The sequence below is a fragment of the Schistocerca piceifrons genome, chromosome 11, assembly GCF_021461385.2.
Source record: "Schistocerca piceifrons isolate TAMUIC-IGC-003096 chromosome 11, iqSchPice1.1, whole genome shotgun sequence".
In the NCBI taxonomy this organism is placed as follows: domain Eukaryota; kingdom Metazoa; phylum Arthropoda; class Insecta; order Orthoptera; family Acrididae; genus Schistocerca; species Schistocerca piceifrons.
Genome location: NC_060148.1, coordinates 16668360 through 16688828, shown reverse-complemented (window position 1 = coordinate 16688828; position 20469 = coordinate 16668360). Strand labels below are relative to the sequence as shown.

The 20469-nt window shown below is 40.9% G+C and overlaps 1 protein-coding gene across 2 annotated transcripts in view; it reads right to left on the bottom strand.

Moving 5' to 3' along the window:
* Positions 1-772: 772 nt before the first annotated feature.
* Positions 773-20469, bottom strand: part of LOC124719992 (sodium/potassium/calcium exchanger 3) — a 684419-nt gene continuing 664722 nt past the window's right edge. For both annotated transcript variants that reach the window (XM_047245220.1, XM_047245219.1), the window contains exon 10: positions 773-3474. In XM_047245220.1, coding sequence (XP_047101176.1) covers positions 3351-3474 — 124 coding nt within the window. In that variant the 3' untranslated portion in view covers positions 773-3350. The remainder of the gene's footprint in view (positions 3475-20469) is intronic.

Genomic DNA, 20469 nt, shown 5'->3' with positions numbered 1-20469 from the left:
CAAAGTATATTAAATATACTTGCATCCAGAAGATCCACTGTTTCTGTTTAGCAAGTGAAAACATGACCTTCAGTCTATGTAATTTGTAATATTTGGGCCTACATACAAGCAAGTTAATTTTTCACTTAAAACATTAGATATGCTATTAACCACCTCATACTCTGTACTGCATAATATGATCAACAGGCTAATCCAATAAATCTCTCATATGGTACATGTGCTAATAACAAACTGCTGGATTTTCACGTTGAAGAAGAAAACCATGTGTTCTATAGGTGTGTCAAGAGAACTTCACTCCGTCTATGACCTAAAGGAGATAATTCACTCTTCTGCTTTGGTTTCATGGACCAGAACTGGTTATTAGTCATCTCAGCAACCAGTCACATTGGCGACTATCTCGACAATGACATTAGGGCATTTAGACCAGGAACAGTGGCTAACGTGTGTAGTTTAATCCCTGTGCAGCTGCCAAAACTGCAACTTGTACTTAAATGCGAAAATTTCCAATACAGAATGGCATGTCCTTTCTATCTGCTTGCTACTGAAGCTGTAAATCTCTACTATAAGACATGTTACAGTGCATGATTACAATTGTAAGGAAAAAAATGCTGGGCTATCAGCTGAACAGTGTGACTACTGGCACTTGAAACATGCTTTTCAAATACTGATAATGCAATACATCCCAGCAGGACCTAGGAGAGCTAAGATGACTGTCAAAGAAGTTTTGAATTCCTTAAGTTCTCCTTCTTGTGGTGTCCAAGTAACACATTTTCACTTATGGGATATGGATAAGAATTCAGTACACTTATTATAGCACACATATGATTCGTTACCTTTCCAAGGGAATATGAAAAATCACTTTTGTAGCCAAAATATTTAATTAATAAAATACATTTCACATATAGTTCGAAATCATGAAACAAAAATATACATATTTATCTCTCATATGTTTCTCTATTCACAGTTATGTACAAGTTCCAGTACAATGATAAAACTTGTAGCACCTATATTTGAGAATACTTGAAACAGCTGGCTTTTGCCTGCTGCTCTTATACCAAACTAAAAATTCTATTGCAATTATAGAGTGAACTATTTAACTAAGAAACAAAACAAAAAATATACAATAACATTAAAATTAGCTTTTAGAACTATGCTGGCAGTCGAACCTAAACTACTCTGTTTTGATTCAAGACTGCCTCATACTTATTATATAATAATGGCAAGTTATATTATGAAGTAATTTAAGTAAATTTTCTTTGTATCAGTAAATTTATGTTAAAGCATAGATAATGACATCATTTTTATTTACATGTCTCTAGTTGACAGCTGCTTATTATGAGGAATGATGTATGTAGAAGTAAATCGTCAAATGAGAATAAGTTGCGGTAGATCACGATATGTTGTATGAAAATAAGTGGAAGCAAATGGTTAATATTATCATAATTTTTAGCAATTATTAAAACAAAATGATTGAAAGTGGCTTTTCTAATGAAATCATATGTGGAATGTGATCAATGGTAAATTGTTATAAATTAAAGACCTACAATATCAAAACAGTAGATAGGAATAACACTAATAACATATGTTTTTAATGAAACATTATTTTAACTTCACAGATTAACAATAATTGAATTTAATAAATCAAACACAAACATAGTATGTCAAAGCTGACATGAAATAATTAACTAACAATACCATCATTTTCAGTATTTCACTGTTCATTCATTCGCACTGAAAAAATGGGTGTCATATAACATTCAGTGTCAGTCTCACTCTCAGTCGCACGAATATCTGATGAATGTCTGAGGTTCCTGTCCATTCAACAACTGCAGCAAATTCACATTATTCAATATTATCTGATCTGTTGTGATAAATTTTCAGTTTATACTTACTGAGACAATTAACTTTCATAAGGCCTGGAGCATGTTTGATTTCATTGTTTTTCTTGGTCTTTTGTGTATTCTTTTTTTCAATATAATACTCCTACCTAAATAAACAAAGTTTAAATAATCTCTACTAGTACAAATATTTCATTACACAAAATCTCAGAGCACGTGATTCACATGGAATGCAGTATCTTTTATAAGTGTCATATGTGTAGAGTATTCAAGATTGGAACAGTACATCAAAATACACAAAAACAAATAAATATTTTAACAGTTCCATTTCAAACACTTAAACTACTTTTATTTGAAAATGAGCAAATGATCATTGAACTATTGAATTAAAAATGGATGAAACTATTAAGTGGATGGAAAATGATGAAGAGAACAAGTAAATATTCAATACCAGTGTGACTGTAATAAAATGTGACAGATATTTTGTAATAATGTGAAATCACTGCTTCCTACGATAAACAAAAGAATAAATATGGCACAAACTAACACTCATCGTACCTTGACTGTAAACACTGCAATGCCAAATAAACTCTTGTAACAGTAAAGACTTTTTGTAATTGGTATATCTTCTTATAAAAAATAAAGAGTTTAGGAACTCTGCTAGTTAATTTGTTTGTTTACAGAAAAATATAATAAGTGATGACATATAAAGATTTGGAAGGCACTTGTATGACATGCAACAACTTACAAAAATATTGCTTATCTTACACAGTGCTAAGTTACATAAATACTTATTCAAAATAAGAATTTTATTGGTAGTTATTCTTCTTTCCATTGATATGACTATTTTGTGATACTCTAAATAAAGTACAAGAAGAAAGTAGTATGTGAGGAAGTATGAGTGCAGGAGGCAGCAAATATTAAGGTTCTAACAAAGAGTAATCATTATGAGTCTTTGAGATGGATACGAGCAATTGTAGATAACAAATCTCTTTGTTTGGAGAAAATTTTTTATTTCATTAATGAAAGTTACTTTTTTGTACTCACTTTGATATTAAGTGTGTGCAGGGGGGGGAGCAAGTGTACAGGAGAGTACTTTGATTTGTAATTTTTCTAACTTTTGCAGCAGCAGGAAACAGTTGAGTCATTATTCTTATGTTTTTATAATGTGTATGTTTAGTATAAAATTAAGTCATGGCAGAATAGATAAAGTGTGTGTGTGTGTGTGTGTGTGTGTGTGTGTGTGTGTGTGTGTGTGTGTGTGTGTGTGTGCACATGCAGGTGTACATTTTTGTGAAAGAAAGAGGAGGGAAAGAGAGGAGAAATGGAAAGAAGAGTGTATCATTATCTAGGAAATTTAATAAGTAAAAACTAGAGACCTGATGCTCATTGCAAATTAACATATTTCCCATAGATGCTACCAAGGTGTACTTTCGCGATGTGCCTTGCCCCCTTTATGTAGCCTATGTGACTCCATGAGCTTGAAGGAAAGTTGGCATACTGATGGCGAAGTCATCGGCCACATGTGGGCAGGTTGACCATGAAGAAGACATTGAGTTCAATGAGGGTGGCCAGCACGAGGAACATGGCGTACATGAGCAGGCAGGCCCGACCCACCCGCTTGTCCAGTCGAAATCTGAAATAAAAGTAGAAAATGTGGAAAGAGTAAATAATGAGGAGCACTCTCACTAATGTGTTTTACAGCGTGTAATATCGCAGACCGAGAAACACTTTCATGAACTGGTCAATGCCGGGACTGATGAATATCTCGATATAAAGTTTGTGGATAGAACTTATGTTTCATAAGTCACTGAAAAACACTTTCACACTTAATTTCACTGGAATATGAGAGCCATCACACTTAAAAATGTTTTTGACTGGATTTCCAACTCATAATTTTACATAAAATCTACCTTTACAGAAAAATCTAGAGTATTGTTTTGACTGTAGTGCTTGAAATCAACCTCCTATGATTTTGTTACAAAAAAAACAGTTGCATAATGTCAGTAATCAAAGTAAGATTGTATAAATATATTAGCAGGAAAAACTATTATTTAGTTAAAAAAGCTACGAAATTTATTATTCCATTGTTTGATAAGGTCACTAAATTTCGTAACAGCTTGATTTGTACAAAACTTGCCAATACTTTCTGTAAGTCAAAGTTAGTACTCAAATGTTTGTAGATACGTTTATTCAGTTGTGTCAATAATATTTTACAGAATTATAACTGCCATTCTATATATATATATATATATATATATATATATATATATATATATATAACCTTTCTGGTTGAAATAAAAAGCCCTACTTATATTGGTTTTGGATTGTTCGCCCATAATGTCATGAAAAAGTTCAGAAAAAATTGGAAATTATGTTCAAAGTTTGTTGGTAGTCACCATATGCCCTCATCATCAAGCCCTGTTTATGACATCATATCTGCTGATCTGTGCATAATATTATGATTTGATGATGTATGGGTGCATGAACCCACATATATCAGATTTTCTTAACCTGACTCTCATGTGTAATGTTATCTAGTCTCAATTATTTTAATTCAAAATATTACATATGGATGTTCAATATGGAATGAAGACTAAAGAAAATGTGATGTATATTTATTTTAATTACTGTGCACTAGGAACTAACTCCAAATTCTTTAAGGAGTCTTCCATATATAAAATAGCTTTATAAATCAATTAATGTGTGAAATATTTGACATTAAGCCTATAAAACTTTTATGGTTGAAGATACAAGACCCTACTTATGTTGGTTTCGTTCGGTTTGGATTATTCGCACATAATATACTGAAAAAGTTTAGAAAAGATTTGAAATTATGTTCAAAGTTTGTTGGAAGTCGTCAAATGCTCTCATTTTCAAATACTGAAGAGAAAAGTGTGACTCACTTGAACTCTGTTTTAAGAAAAACTGATTTTTCACGCATTTCCGTGTTTATGGCATCACACATCATACGAATATTTAATTTCACAGGCACAATCAGTGATATATGTGGACACCATCTGAAAAATGTGTTGCGAATGCAGGTAGTAGTGAAAAGTACTAAATTAACATGTGAGATAATGTGGATGAAGTCAGAAGTATGATCTGAGTATAAGAAGAAAGAAAATGCTATGAAGTGCTGTTATATTTCATGACAGGAATGCAAAAAAATGGTTCAAATCGCTCTGAGCACTATGGGACTTAACATCTGTGGTCATCAGTCCCCTAGAACTTAGAACTACTTAAACCTAACTAACCTAAGGACATCACACACATCCATGCCCGAGGCAGGATTCGAACCTGCGACCGTAGCAGTCACGCGGTTCCGGACTGAGCGCCTAGAACCGCTAGACCACCGCGGCCGGCAGGAATATGCATTTCACCTCATTCAAGTGCAAAACTAAATCATGTATGAAGACAAGTTACAGCTGATTATGGACCCACAGGGTCCGAAATGATCATTTATTTAATGGAACACGAAAATTGGTGGCTGAAGGCGTTTTTTAATTCATACTCCCAGTGTATGGAATACAGTCACGTTAGCAGCTGCAAAATACGGATAAAATTAAATTAATATGTCATACCTAATGCTTGAGTCTTACTGCACGAATAACGGAAATGTAGTAAGCAATATACCTTTTTCCTTTCATTTTTTGTGTTGGGGGGTAAGCGAGAAGCAGTTTCGTAAAGGTTTCACATTATGTGTAAAGCTTGTTGGAAGACACTAAGTCGTCTGGTTCTCAAATACTGCATGAATATATTCTGGGTAATTTGCAACAGGACAAATATACAATTTGCCTCAAGACAAATATGCAATTTCTAACATTAATACTTATCTTGTGTTTCATGTTCGACATAAGATTATTCCTCTTAATGAGTAGATTATGACACCACTTTAATTTTTTAATTTCGATCAATAATTGTGTGAAATATATGAAGTACTGAAAATCCACTTTTTGTTACCCCTGGAAGGCGTTAAATAGGCAACCTGCAACTGAAGTTCTGTGAGATGAGCCGAATTACCTGTTTAGTAATATAGGTTCCTGACAACCTACATGCTTCAGGAACCTAGAGTTAAATTAATCTGTAGTGAAGCGAGAATTGTTAATATTCCCCCGACCACGACAAAGGACATAAAGATAAGTGACATTCTACTATAAATGAAACCAGTACTTTGTAGGAATGCTTTGTGAATTAATTAGGAGTCACCTGCATGATTGGTTCACTGGATGAAAACTACACAGAATCAATTTGTGGGGAAGGCAGCTTCTGTGAATAATTTGGAAAAAAGTAGATTCTTGTTAACGACGGTTTTTGACAGCACACTTAATTTTCACTGCGCGTCCACCAGATCTGACATTTGAAAATTCATGTGTCACACCTAGTGGACACATGGGGAAATTTAACTGTGGAGATGATGTTAGTTTAAGTAGTAATTAGTAAAGTGCAACATTCTTGTACATAGATAAGGAAAACTCCTGCCTCATTATGAATACGGACTAGGTAAACATGGTTAAGACAAGAACAAGCGTCCTCTTAATAGGAACAATTATGGATAGAGGCACTGCCAAGTGAGGTGTCATCTGAAAATGACGCAATAGGCAAAAACTGGGATCGTGAATAAACGACAGCGTGTGTTGAAAAGTAATGCCTCCAAACTTTTATGCGCAAACCCTTAAAGCATTCTAAATAAAACGAACATTATTCTACATCTACATCTACATACACACTCCGCAATCCACCATACAGTGCGTGGCGGAGCGTACCTCGTACCACAACTAGCATCTTCTCTCCCTGTTCCACTCCCAAACAGAACGAGCGAAAAATGACTGCCTATATGCCTCTGTACGAGCTCTAATCTCTCTTATCTTATCTTTGTGGTCTTTCCGCGAAATGTAAGTTGGCGGCAGTAAAATTGTACTGCAGTCAGCCTCAAATGCTGGTTCTCTAAATTTTCTCAGTAGCGATTCACGAAAAGAACGCCTCCTTTTCTCTACAGACTCCCACCCAAGTACCTGAAGCATTTCCGTAACACTCACGTGGTGATTACACCTACAAATCTAGCCGCCCGCCTCTGAATTGCTTCTATGTCCTCCTTCAATCCGACCTGATAGAGATCCCAAACGCTCGAGCAGTACTCAAGAATAGGTCGTATTAGTGTTCTATAAGCGGTCTCCTTTACAGATGAACCTCATCTTTCCAAAATTCTACCAATGAACCGAAGACGACTATCCGCCTTCCCCACAACTGCCATTACATGCTTATCCCACTTCATATTGCTCTGCAGTGTTACGCCCAAATATTTAATCGACGTGACTGGGTCAAACGCTACACTACTAATGGAGTATTCAAACATTATGGGATTCTGTTTCCTACTCATCTGCATTAATTTACATATATCTATATTCAGAGTTAGCTGCCATTCTTTACACCAATCACAAATCCTGTCCAAGTCATCTCGTATCCTCCTACAGTCACTCAACGACGACACCTTCCCGTACACCACAGCATCATCAGCAAACAGCCGCACATTGCTATCCACCCTATCCAAAAGATCATTTATGTAGACAGAAAACAAGAGCGGACCTACCACACTTCCCTGGGGCACTCCAGACGATACTCTTACCTCCGATGAACACTCACCATCGAGGACAACGTACTGGGTTCTATTACTTAAGAAGTCTTTGAGCCACTCACAGACTTGGGAACCAATCCCATATGCTCGTTCCTTAGTTAGGAGTCTGCAGTGGGGCACCGAGTCAAACGCTTTCCGGAAGTCAAGGAATATGGCATCCTGATTCGCAGGAGCGACACTTTCTAAAGCCGTGCTGATGCATGGACAGCAACTTCTCTGTCTCAAGGAAATTCATTATATTCGAACTGAGAATATGTTCGAGAATCCTGCAACAAACCGATGTTAAGGATATTGGTCTGTAATTTTGAGGATCCATCCTTCTACCCTTCTTATATACAGGCGTCACCTGCGCTTTTTTCCAGTCGCTCGGGACTTTACATTGGGCAAGAGATTCGCGATAAACATACATTATTTTTCATGTCTACATATCGTCCGCCCCAATAGTTGAATGGTCAGCATGGCGGACTGCCGTCCTAAGGGGCCTGGGTTCGATCGCCAGCTGGGTCGGGGATTTTTCTCAGCTCAGGGACTGGTCGTTGTGTCGTCTTCAGCCGGCCGTGGTGGTCGAGCGGTTCTAGGCGCTACAGTCTGGAAGCGCGCGACCGCTCGGTCGCAGGTTCGAATCCTGCCTCGGGCATGGATGTGTGTGATGTCCTTAGGTTAGTTAGGTTTAAGTAGTTCTAAGTTCTGGGGGACTGATGACCTCAGAAATTAAGTCCCATAGTGTTCATTGCCATTTGAACCGTTTTTCTGTTATCTTCCCGGCGCGCAGGTCGCCCAATGTGGCGTCGAGTGTAATAAGACCGGCCCCGTAAGGGGTCTCCCGGCCAATGACGCCAAACGCTCATTTCCATGTCTGCATATTTATTTCCCAACTTAGTCGCCTCGGCAACGAACACATTTCTGCCTGTGGGATACCAGTTTGTTGATACCGTCACTGTAGAATGTTTTACTTTGTTGACAGAGCCACTACCTCACCTCTGCTTGCATCGCATGACCACTATCAAACTGAAGAATTCGAAGGTGTTCTTTAACTTCTGGGAACAGATGTAAATCTGATGCGCCCAAGTGGGGAGTGCATGGAGGACGATGGATGTCAGTGAACCCAAGGCGTCGGTTGTTGCAAATGCCGCAGCGCTTGTGTGAGGCGTGGTATTGTCATGCTGAAAGAGAGGATACTCCACATGCAGACTGACTGTTCGAATGCGTGCTCTCACTATTCTGAGGGTCTCACAGTAGCTTGCAGACTTTGTGATGGTCCTTTAGGTTCAAAAATGGCTCTGAGCACTATGGGACTTAACTTCTGAGGTAATCAGTCCCCTAGAACTTAGAACTACTTAAACCTATCTAACCTAAGGACATCACATACATCCATGCCCGAGGCAGGATTCGAACCTGCGACCGTAGCGGTCGTGCGGCTCCAGACTGTAGTGTGTAGAACCGCTCGGCCACTCTGGGTTCCTTTTGGTACTGATTATAAACACACCATGCCATGAACATCCCAGAACACTGTGAACTTGACTTTGCCTGCTGATAGCACGGTCTTGAACTTTTGTGTCGCCGGTGAGCGCTGTCACACGAGTGACATACGTGATCGTTCTCCTCCGGGCCCTGCTTTCTTAATTTCGAACAGAAACAACACCCATGTAGTGCATTACTGATGTCGACAAAATCATTACCGTACACCCAGCTTTCATTCTTCTGTGGATTTCAAATGGAGGCACGTTCTTCTGTGGCTAGAAACTCGACTGTAGCCCATTATTTCTCACACACCGACATAGGTACGTTACGCACTGCTGTGTCACATGCTACAATTCTGCGCCCTCTAGCGGCAAAAGGTTACAAGTTGCGTAAGCAAAGGGGCAAAGCCAATCAAGTAATATGCATGACTCCGTAATACCTCAACAGGTATCGTGAACAGAGTAAACGACTCGGAGGCATTACTTTTCAGTATGGCCTCGTATGTTTAGAAGCAGTCCATGCAGAAAATGTTGCTAATTTTATAGTTTAGTACGGAAATAAAAAGAAAAAAGCAGACAAAATAGTTCATGGGTGAACTGTCCATAAGGCACAATATCCTAGCAAGCAGCCGTCTTGCCATCTTCAGACTGATGAGTAGACTGCCCAGTAGCTGTGTAGAGCTTTCATCACCTCCCAACTCCCTCTGTTAAATTCACAGACCACGCCCAGGAGCAGGTGTGTGGCAAGCATCTGCCCCGCTCCCCCTCGCCACCCCTCTCTCTCCCTCTCATCGCTCTGTCTGCAGTTCACCTCCACACTCACCAGCTGGCGACGTCTCCATTGTTCTTCCACCTGGTCCCAGTCAATGTCGTCCTGAATGGGGAGACTTCAACAGAAACAAGCGTAACTTCAGGTGTGCCCCAGGGCAGTGAAACAGGTCCGCTGCTTTTTACGATTTACATACATCTACAGCTACAAGGATACTCTGCAAATCACATTTAAGTGCCTGGCAGAGGGTTCATCGAACCACCTTCACAATTCTCTATTATTCCAATCTAGTATAGCGCGCTGAAAGAACGAACACCTAAATCTTTCCGTACGAGCTATGGTTTCCCCTATTTTATCGTGGTGATCGTTGCTCCCTATGTAGGTCGGTCTCAACAAAATATTTTCGCATTCGGAGGAGAAAGTTGGTGATTGGAATTTCGTGAGAAGATTCCGTCGCAACGAAAAACGCCTTTCTTTTAATGATGTCCAGCCAAAATCCTGTACCATTTCTGCCACTCTCTCTCCCATATTTCGCGATAATACAAAACGTGCCGTCTTTCTTTGAACTTTTTCGATGTGCTCCGTCAGTCCTGTCTGGTAAGGATCCCACACCGCACAGCAGTATTCTAAAAGAGGGCGGACAAGCGTAGTGTAGGCAGTCTCCTTAGCAGGTCTGTTACATTTTCTAAGTATCCTGCCAATAAAACTCAGTCTTTGGTTAGCCTTCCCCACGACATTTACTACGTGTTTCTTCCAATTTAAGTTGTTCGTAATTGTAATACCTAGGTATTTAGATGAATTTACGGCTTTTAGATTAGACTGATTTATGATGTAAACGAAGTTTAACGAGTTCCTTTTAGCATTCAAGTGGATCACCTCACACTTTTCGTTATTTAGGGTCAACTGCCAATTTTCGCACCATTCAGACATCTTTTGTAAATCGTTTTGCAATTTTTTTTATCTTCTGATGACTTTATTAGTCGATAACCGACAGCGTCATCAACAAACAACGTAAGACAGCTGCTCAGATTGTCTCCAAAATCGTGTATATAAATAAGGAACAGCAAAGGGCCTATAACACTACCTTGGGGAACGCCAGAAATCAGTTCGATATTACTCAATCACTTTCCGTCAATTACTACATAAACGATCTGGTTGATGGTATTGACAGCGGCATTAGACTGTTTGCCGATGATGCTGTAGTCTACAGGAAAGTAGTGTCACACAAAAGTTGTGAACAAAGAAATGAGAATTTCCGGAAAATAAATGCGTGGTGTAATGACTGGCAGTTATCTCTCAGTATTAGTAATTGTAACCTACTGTGTATAAGAAAGCGAATATCCCCGTTAATGTGCGACTACAAAACAAATGCCCAGTCTTTGGAAGCGGTAACATCCGTCAAGTATCTGGGTGTGACTATTCGAAATGATCTCAAATGGAACGATCAGATTACACAAGTAATGGATAAGGCGAATTCTAGATTGCGGTTTATTGGTAGAATCCTGAAGCGACGCAGTCCTTCAGCAAAAGAAATTGCTTACAATACTTTAGTTCGTCCAGTCTTAGACTATTGTTCGTCTGTATGGGAGCCTTGCCAGTTGGGAGTGATTCAAGTGATTGAGAAGGTCCAGAGAAGAGTGGCAAGATTCGTGACTGGTACATGTAGCCATTGCGAGAGCATTACAAATCTCATAGAAAGTTTGAAGTCGGACACACTTGCAGACAGACGACGCGCTAAGTGCGGAGAATGTAGAGCATATATTATTGCCACCACCTTTCATATTGCGCAATGATCACCATTCAAAGATGAGAGGAATTAGAGCTCGTACTGAGGCGTTCAGACAGTGGAACAGAGGAGGGAAAATATGGCGCGAATAGTGCCCTCCGCCACACACCGCCTGCTGGCTAGTGGAGTGTATATGAGGATGTAGATATAGAATTCACTGTGCAAAATATCCTTCCTCTTCTTAATCAGACTACATGCAGGTTCACAGGCCCTACAAAGGATGTAGCCACGATAGTAATCGATCAGTTGTTGCCTTAGTCGACTGTTGGTATAACTAGAACGGTGATGCAATGAAGGCTTTCACGACCGAATGTTTTAGCTGCTGAGAATTTTCTGGGCTGTATGGCCGTGGTCCATGGAACTCTTCAATCCCTGACTTTTTGTCCAAGGCTACATTGGACATCTTCAGAGGTGCTCACCACAACCAGGAACACCTCCGAAGATGTCCAACGTAGCCTTGGACAAAAAGTCAGGGATTGAAGAGTTCCATGGGCCACGGCCATACAACCCGGAAAAATTCTCAGCAACTAGAATGGTGGAAGGGGTGAAAATGACCGCTGTCATATGTTTTTCGTTCACTGTCATACCCGATTAATTTACTTTGTTAATGAAATTATATGACTTTTTCCAATTTTTTCTTCTCTCTCTGAAGAGGTTTTAGTATTTCCAAAATCTTTTAATTTTCTTCCCCACTTCTTTCACTATACTTCATTTTGATTTTATCCATACTGGATGAGAGGTCCTGGTTGTGAATGTCACACGTGTGGTGTGTGGTATCAATGAAGACACACGGGCAGTTTACGATGATAGAGGAGAGAGCCATGTGGTTAGATGTTGAACACCATAGGCGACACCATTTTAGAGTTTTTTATATTTTGACGACTATGTGGAGATGTACCTTGGAAGACACGGCTGCAACAAGGGAAGTAGCCACGATGTTTTAATTTTATTATCAATTTAATTGTGCTTGGTGCATGTTCCATTTTACCGAGTTTTAACAGGTTCTTTTACTTTTTACTTTTTATTATTCTGATGATGGAAGCTTGACTTCCGAAACGCGTCAATCTTAGTGTTTTACACTATAAACAAGTGGTTGAGCCGATATATTTTTTAACATATACTGTAATTTCTCTTCTGAGTATAAGTAAATTATCCAACAATAGTGTGTCAACAGTGAGCAGTAAAGCAGAGCAATTGCTCCTCATTGTTGCAACTTGGCACGCGTACTTTCCAGTCTGCCACAGCTTATGTTGTGTCATTCAGGCAGTCTTTGTGCGTGAAACACGTTTCCGAACATCTGTCGCCAGTGTGGAATTTCTGATGAAGAAGTGTTACATGTCTTTGAGTATTCCGAAGTTGAATTGGAAATTGACTTCGCTGATGAAGATGATGATTATGTACCTGACACAAGTGAAGATGAAGACATTGTGAATGAGGAGCGATAAGTGGAAGAGGATTCAGATGCTGATATACATCAGTCATCACCTCTTTCACCACAGCAGGTACAGATGGAAGCATCTAAAAAGATGATTGTAGGTAATGGAACCGTACGGAAGATTGGAAATTATTCTTCTGGAAGGCGGTCAGGTGTGAATGTTCCGAAGAAGGGAGGTCCCACTGCTTATGGTTGCCAATGAGTAGACTGCTGTGTCATCAGTGCCTACCGTCTTATTTTTGATGAAGCAATGCTACGTCTCCTGAAGAAATACACAGAATCAAATGCTCGAAAAGTACTAAAAACAATGACTGGACTGTGTCACGGGAGGAACTGGAGAAACTGGTAGCCATCATGTGTGTTCGGGGTGTTTGTGCACAAAAGGTATGTCTGTCGGTGATCTCTGGTCGCTTTATTGGGGGCCTACTTTATTAAGGACATTATTCCATGGGACCGGTTTCAGGAGCTTCTCAGATTTCTACGTTTTGATGAAAAATCAACCTGTGGTGAATGCCTGGCAGCCAACAAATTCGCTCTTGTATTTGAAATTTAGGGAAAGTTGATTGAAAACAGTATTCGTGCTTACTGCCCTGGATAAAATATCACCATTGACGAGCAACTGTTACTGAGCAAAGAAAGATGCAGGTTTACTCAGTTTGTGTCCAACAAACCAGACAAATATGGTCTCAAATTCTGGTTGGCTGTTGATGTAACGTTAAAGCATACATGCAATGCTTTCCCATACCTCGGAAAAGAGAACAGGCATAGAGAGAAACAACCACTTGCAGAATACGTCGTTCAGCATCTCACAGAGCCATTTATAAATCAAGGAAGAAATATGACCACAGACAACTTCTTTGCATCTCTTCAACTTGCTAAAAAACTCAAAGAAAAGAAAACTTCATTAGTTGGTTTGACGAACAAGGTCCGCTGTGAAACTCGTGATGAAGTAAGGAAGCTGAATGCTGAAATACACTCCACACCAATACTGCACAATAGTGGTAACACAGACTGTACCAAGGAAAAAAGAATAAAAATGTCATTCTTCTGAGTGCGCTGCATGCTGAAGAAGCAATAAGCGAGGAAGGAAAGAAAAAACCTGAAACTGTAACATTCTACAATACAAGAAAGTACAGGGTGGATGAAGTTGATCAAATTACCGGTATATATACTACGAAGGTTGGATGTAGGATATGGGGAATGCATGTCTTCTACAACATACTGGACATGGCGGCAATAAATGCATGGGCCATCTGTAACATAGTAACGAACAAGATAATCGAAAGGAATAAGTTCATACTTCATCTAGCAAATGAACTCAAGGGAACGAAAGAGCAAGAACGTCAGACAAAGGATATGGGTCTGAAATCACATAGAAAGCGGAGGAAGTGCCAAATCAGCCTCTGAAAAGGCAACAAGAGCAGCGAAAATTGTGTAAAGTGCCACAAAGCTGTGTGCGGAAAATGTGCTCGTAAAACAAATATTACCTGTGCTAAGTGCGTCTAGCAGCTTAAAATGACTTGAGTGAAAAGTAATACAGAGCTGTTCGTAAAACACATGTGAGAGTAAAATGGACCAAGTATACTAAATGTCATAGAAGGTTGTATGAATAGTTAATAAAGTAAAATTTATAGTTAAGAAACTTGTTAGCAGTAGCTACAATAAATTTGTATGATACATTGTTGTTCAGATAAATTAGTAATGATTATTTAAATGTGATCGGAGGCTTTTCCAGCATATGTGTTGTTTCCAGGGCTCTTGGGTGAACAGCTGGATGCAATCGTTGAAGTCCAACGATATTCCAGTGAATAACCTTTCCGCCGTCATCAGGTGGTTCTGATGGAACGGTCTGTCTGCTCATTGTCGGTGTTATTTATGTCCAACAGAACCACCTGATGGTGGAGGAAAGGTTATTCGCCGAAATATCATGGGACTTCAACGATCGCATCCGAATGGTCACCTGGATGGACACCCGAGAGCCCTGGAAACAATTATTATTTATAACTGTAAATAGTTGTTGTGATTACTAGAAATAAAGTATGAATTAACAAAAACTAAAAAAAGTACTTTCTTAATTCAAATATGAAAATATTTTATGTGGGTTCAAAATGACACCTTTCCGCCATTTTAGGAATGGCAGAAACTCCTAGTGTTAATGGCACAGTCCCAGCTGCCTGAACTCTGTGTCAGAACCTTAGTATGATCGTAATCCATTCTGCGTGATTCCATTGTGTGACTGCTGAGTTCCTAGGATTCTTCAGTACATTGTGTCTTAGTGTCCACGGCAGCAATTTTTGGTATCACTTACCATCTGACATACATATGTCATGCCACTTTGTTACTGTATCTGACAGACCACTGATCTGGCACAGTCCAAGGTCGTCCTTCACATTACCAAGCACTCCCCGTGTTTTAGGCGGTGGTCGTGAAACAGTCTTCACTCGGTGTTTCTGGAAATTCATTTTATTGTTCTGGAAGGTTCGTCTTCTGGGGTTGGTTGGGTTGTTTTTGGGGTGGAGACCAGACAGCGAGGTTCATCGGATTAGGGAAGCATGGGGATGGAAACTGTCCATGCTCTTTCGAAGGAACCATCCCAGCATTTGCCTGGAGCGATTCAGGGAGATCATGGAAAACCTAAATCAGGATGGCCGGACGCGGGATTGAACCGTCGTCCTCCCGAATGCGAGTCCAGTGTCTAAGCACTGCGCCACCTCACCTGGTTCCTCTTCTGTTTCTGCCGGTAGTACAATTGGTGCAAAACACGAGGCTCTCCGAATTTGCCACTCTGTACATCCGTTCTTCCAGAAAACTGTTCTCCAATGCTCAAGTCCGAGAGAGTGTGAGCTCTATGTAGCAATATTTTGAGCATCCCATTCCCCTGCTCTGGGTGGTGGCAGCTGTCTGAATGTAGGTATAGGTTGTTCGCCTTTTGGAAAGTACGCTGTGGCCCAAAGTGCCGTCCACTCTTCTTTTTTACCAAGACATCTTCTTCCATGTTAAAACTGGTGTTCTAATATAGAGAATTGAGATGTATGGCAAAATAATTCAGTTTATCTCTACCATGTGGCCATATGACGAAGGTATCGTCAACATGCCAGAAAAAAAAGAAGAAGACTTCAATTGGGTTGATTCCGGGGCTCCCTCATCGAAATGACCCATAACTTCTGGGAGAGTGTCATTAAAGAATCTATCAAGATTCGAGTACGGTAACGGCTGGTCAGTTGTGATAGTGGCTACTTACCAGAACGAGATTTTCACTCTGCAGCGGAGTGTGCGCTGATATGAAACTTCCTGGCAGATTAAAACTGTGTGCCCGACCGAGACTCGAGCTCGGGACCTTTGCCTTTCGTGGGCAAGTGCTCTACCATCTGAGTTACCGAAACAAGTCTCACGCCCGGTCCTCACAGTTTTACTTCTGCCAGTATCTCGTCTCCTACCTTCCAAACTTTACAGAAGCTCTCCTGCGAACTGAGATACTGGCAGAAGTAAAGCTGTGAGGACCGGGCGTGAGTCATGCTTGGGTAGCTCAGATGGTAGAGCACTTGCCCGCGAAAGACAAAGGTCCCGAGTTCGAGTCTCGGTCGGGCACACAGTTTTAATCTGCCAGGAAGTTTCAGTGGCTACTTAGTCTGATTAGGGAGAGAAAGGACATGTGCCACAACACTCTGACTTTGAGGCCTGTTGGAGCAAGAGTGCAAACTACAGTAGTATATGTCCCTGGGTGTGAACCATGGACAGAGCAGGAGGGAGGCACAGAGGACAATCTGGCCACACACCCACTCCTGGATGTAGACTGAGCAGCAGCTCGGATGTAGGAAGAGGGGAAGGAGATAAAAACCCTACGCCAGCTCCCAAGTAGTCAGTTCTTCAACATACCTCATGATGGTAACGCCGTTGCTTGCTGAAATATTGCGCCCCTAGAACACAGTCATGTGAACAACCTGGTCATGAGCTACACTGGGAGAAGTTCAAGTATCACAAAAAATAAAAAAAATAGTTTGTGAAGACGTCTGGCTGGAGTGTGCTCCTGTATGGCAAAGACCAAAAGGAAGTGCTGAGAAGCTACTGAACTCAGTTACTAATGCTGACCAGGTGAACAGAAAGAAAATAAAATGTAGATGTTAAGAAAGGGATCAATGACCAGTGAAACATCATGGCAACCATCCAAAAGAGGAAAATGTTTTTTTACATTTATTTAGACACTAAGTGCTTAACAGGCATGTTGAAAGGAAAAATTTCAGGACGAAGGGGAGGCACACAAAATAATCGAATACCTATTGGAAGTAGCAATGTGCCAGTATTAATTACAATTGACAAGGACTGCACAAAATAGAAGGGAATGGTTGCAGCAGCAACTGTAAGATAACAGTAATAATGATGATGATGATGATGATGTAAGCAGATCTTCCCACACACTGGCACTGCACTTTGGACACAAACCTTACTTAGTTGGTTACCACAGTAGTCATTTACAAATAAACACACTGGTTTCCAACTAAGAAGGGGTCTTCACAGGCTGGCCCTCTGCGATAATCTTTATAGCTATAGCATATCGACGTCACTGCTCGGATATCAGTTTCCTTAATGACTACTACACGATTCTTAAAAAAAAAAAAAACTCCAAAACATCGGCATTAAAGATTATAAGGTTTCCATGCACAGTTAAATATAGAAGATTTGTTGATTTTCAGTTAACTCTTCGGTAGCTTTTTTAAATTCTGTGTTTGTGGACAAATGGAAATGTTAACTAGCAAATATGGTATCAAAATTTTCTTAATGAAAACAACATTTTAAATTTTTAATTACTGTCCATACGAAAATAAATAGAAATTTGATACATACATGTGAACTGCCTTCTTTTTAAATCAAAAACATAAACATTAATTATACTCTCAAGCTCTAGAAATAAAGACAAACTGATTTTCCATTTGAAGATTCACATTTTTGTATCAATTATTAATTTATAGTAAACATTAGCATTTTCATGCGAATAGTAATTAAAAATAATATGTTGTTTACTACATGAAATAACTATGGCCTTCTTTTCTTTTCTCCTTTTCTTCTTTCTAGTAGTTCTTCATATTTTCCCCATGTTCTTCTCTTCTGTCCTCTGTCCATACTGTGCTTATCTTTTTTTTGTTTCCTCTTGGAAACTCAAGAAATGTTTACTCTTTCTCTGAACTTTTCTGTTTCTGGTTTCTTCCTCCGTTATTTCTACACTCCTGGAAATGGAAAAAAGAACACATTGACACCGGTGTGTCAGACCCACTATACTTGTTCCGGACACTGCGAGAGGGCTGTACAAGCAATGATCACACGCACGGCACAGCGGACACACCAGGAACCGCGGTGTTGGCCGTCGAATGGCGCTAGCTGCGCAGCATTTGTGCACCGCCGCCGTCAGTGTCAGCCAGTTTGCCGTGGCATACGGAGCTCCATCGCAGTCTTTAACACTGGTAGCATGCCGCGACAGCGTGGACGTGAACCGTATGTGCAGTTGACGGACTTTGGGCGAGGGCGTATAGTGGGCATGCGGGAGGCCGGGTGGACGTACCGCCGAATTGCTCAACACGTGGGGCGTGAGGTCTCCACAGTACATCGATGTTGTCGCCAGTGGTCGGCGGAAGGTGCACGTGCCCGTCGACCTGGGACCGGACCGCAGCGACGCACGGATGCACGCCAAGACCGTAGGATCCTACGCAGTGCCGTAGGGGACCGCACCGCCACTCCCCAGCAAATTAGGGACACTGTTGCTCCTGGGGTATCGGCGAGGACCATTCGCAACCGTCTCCATGAAGCTGGGCTACGGTCCCGCACACCGTTAGGCCGTCTTCCGCTCACGCCCCAACATCGTGCAGCCCGCCTCCAGTGGTGTCGCGACAGGCGTGAATGGAGGGACGAATGGAGACGTGTCGTCTTCAGCGATGAGAGTCGCTTCTGCCTTGGTGCCAATGATGGTCGTATGCGTGTTTGGCGCCGTGCAGGTGAGCGCCACAATCAGGACTGCATACGACCGAGGCACACAGGGCCAACACCCGGCATCATGGTGTGGGGAGCGATCTCCTGCACTGGCCGTACACCACTGGTGATCGTCGAGGGGACACTGAATAGTGCACGGTACATCCAAACCGTCATCGAACCCATCGTTCTACCATTCCTAGACCGGCAAGGGAACTTGCTGTTCCAACAGGACAATGCACGTCCGCATGTATCCCGTGCCACCCAACGTGCTCTAGAAGGTGTAAGTCAACTACCCTGGCCAGCAAGATCTCCGGATCTGTCCCCCATTGAGCATGTTTGGGACTGGATGAAGCGTCGTCTCACGCGGTCTGCACGTCCAGCACGAACGCTGGTCCAACTGAGGCGCCAGGTGGAAATGGCATGGCAAGCCGTTCCACAGGACTACATCCAGCATCAATACGATCGTCTCCATGGGAGAATAGCAGCCTGCATTGCTGCGAAAGGTGGATATACACTGTACTAGTGCCGACATTGTGCATGCTCTGTTGCCTGTGTCTATGTGCCTGTGGTTCTGTCAGTGTGATCACGTGATGTATCTGATCCCAGGAATGTGTCAATAAAGTTTCCCCTTCCTGGGACAATGAATTCACGGTGTTCTTATTTCAATTTCCAGGAGTGTATTTCCATCACTTCTGTTCAAACTTTTATGTTCAATGACACTGGTATTTTTGGATTTCTGTCAAAACAGTTATCAATTATAGGTTTTATCCTTTTACTCAGTCTCTTTACGTGTCCATAGAATAAAATTCTCCTCTTCCTGATACCAAACTGAGTAATTTCCATTTGTTTATATGCAATTTAAAAAAGTACAAATGCATGCTACTAGTGGTGACTCAAACCAGTAAATTTATGGCTACAGTCCATTTATCCTACTCAACGAGCTACTAAGAGCTACTTAATTATCAATAAACATTTAAACTTGTCTGCACTCAGAAATCTTCTAATGTTCAAAAAAACTTTTGGGTTGTTTCAAGAGTTTGTAGCACTGCTTTAGGAAAGTGATGTCAAGGCAGTTATCTTCATATCCAGCAATCCAGTCGATAAGTTCCCCATGTTCGCTGGAAACTAACAAGCGTCAGAAGGCCCAATGGTACCAACTGGCTACATGTAATCCTCAACTGGTAGGCTTCACTGGATGCATTCTTTTTTTTTTAGTCATCAGTCTTCTGACTGGTTTGATGCAGCCCACCAAGAATTCCTCTCCTCTGCTAACCTCTTCATCTCAGAGTAGCACTTGCAACCTACATCCTCAATTATTTGATGGATGTATTCCAACCTCTGTCTTCCTCTACAGTTTTTACCCTCTACACTCCCTCTAGTACCATGGAAGTTATTCGCTGATGTCTTAACCGATGTCCTATCACCATGTCCTTTCTTCTTGTCAGTGTTTTCCACACATTTCCTTCCTCTCCGATCTGCACAGAACCCCTCATTCCTTATCTCATCAGGCCACCTGAGTTTCGTCCGCCCCGGTAGCTGAGTGGTCAGCGTGACAGACTGTCAATCCTAAGGGCCCGGGTTCGAT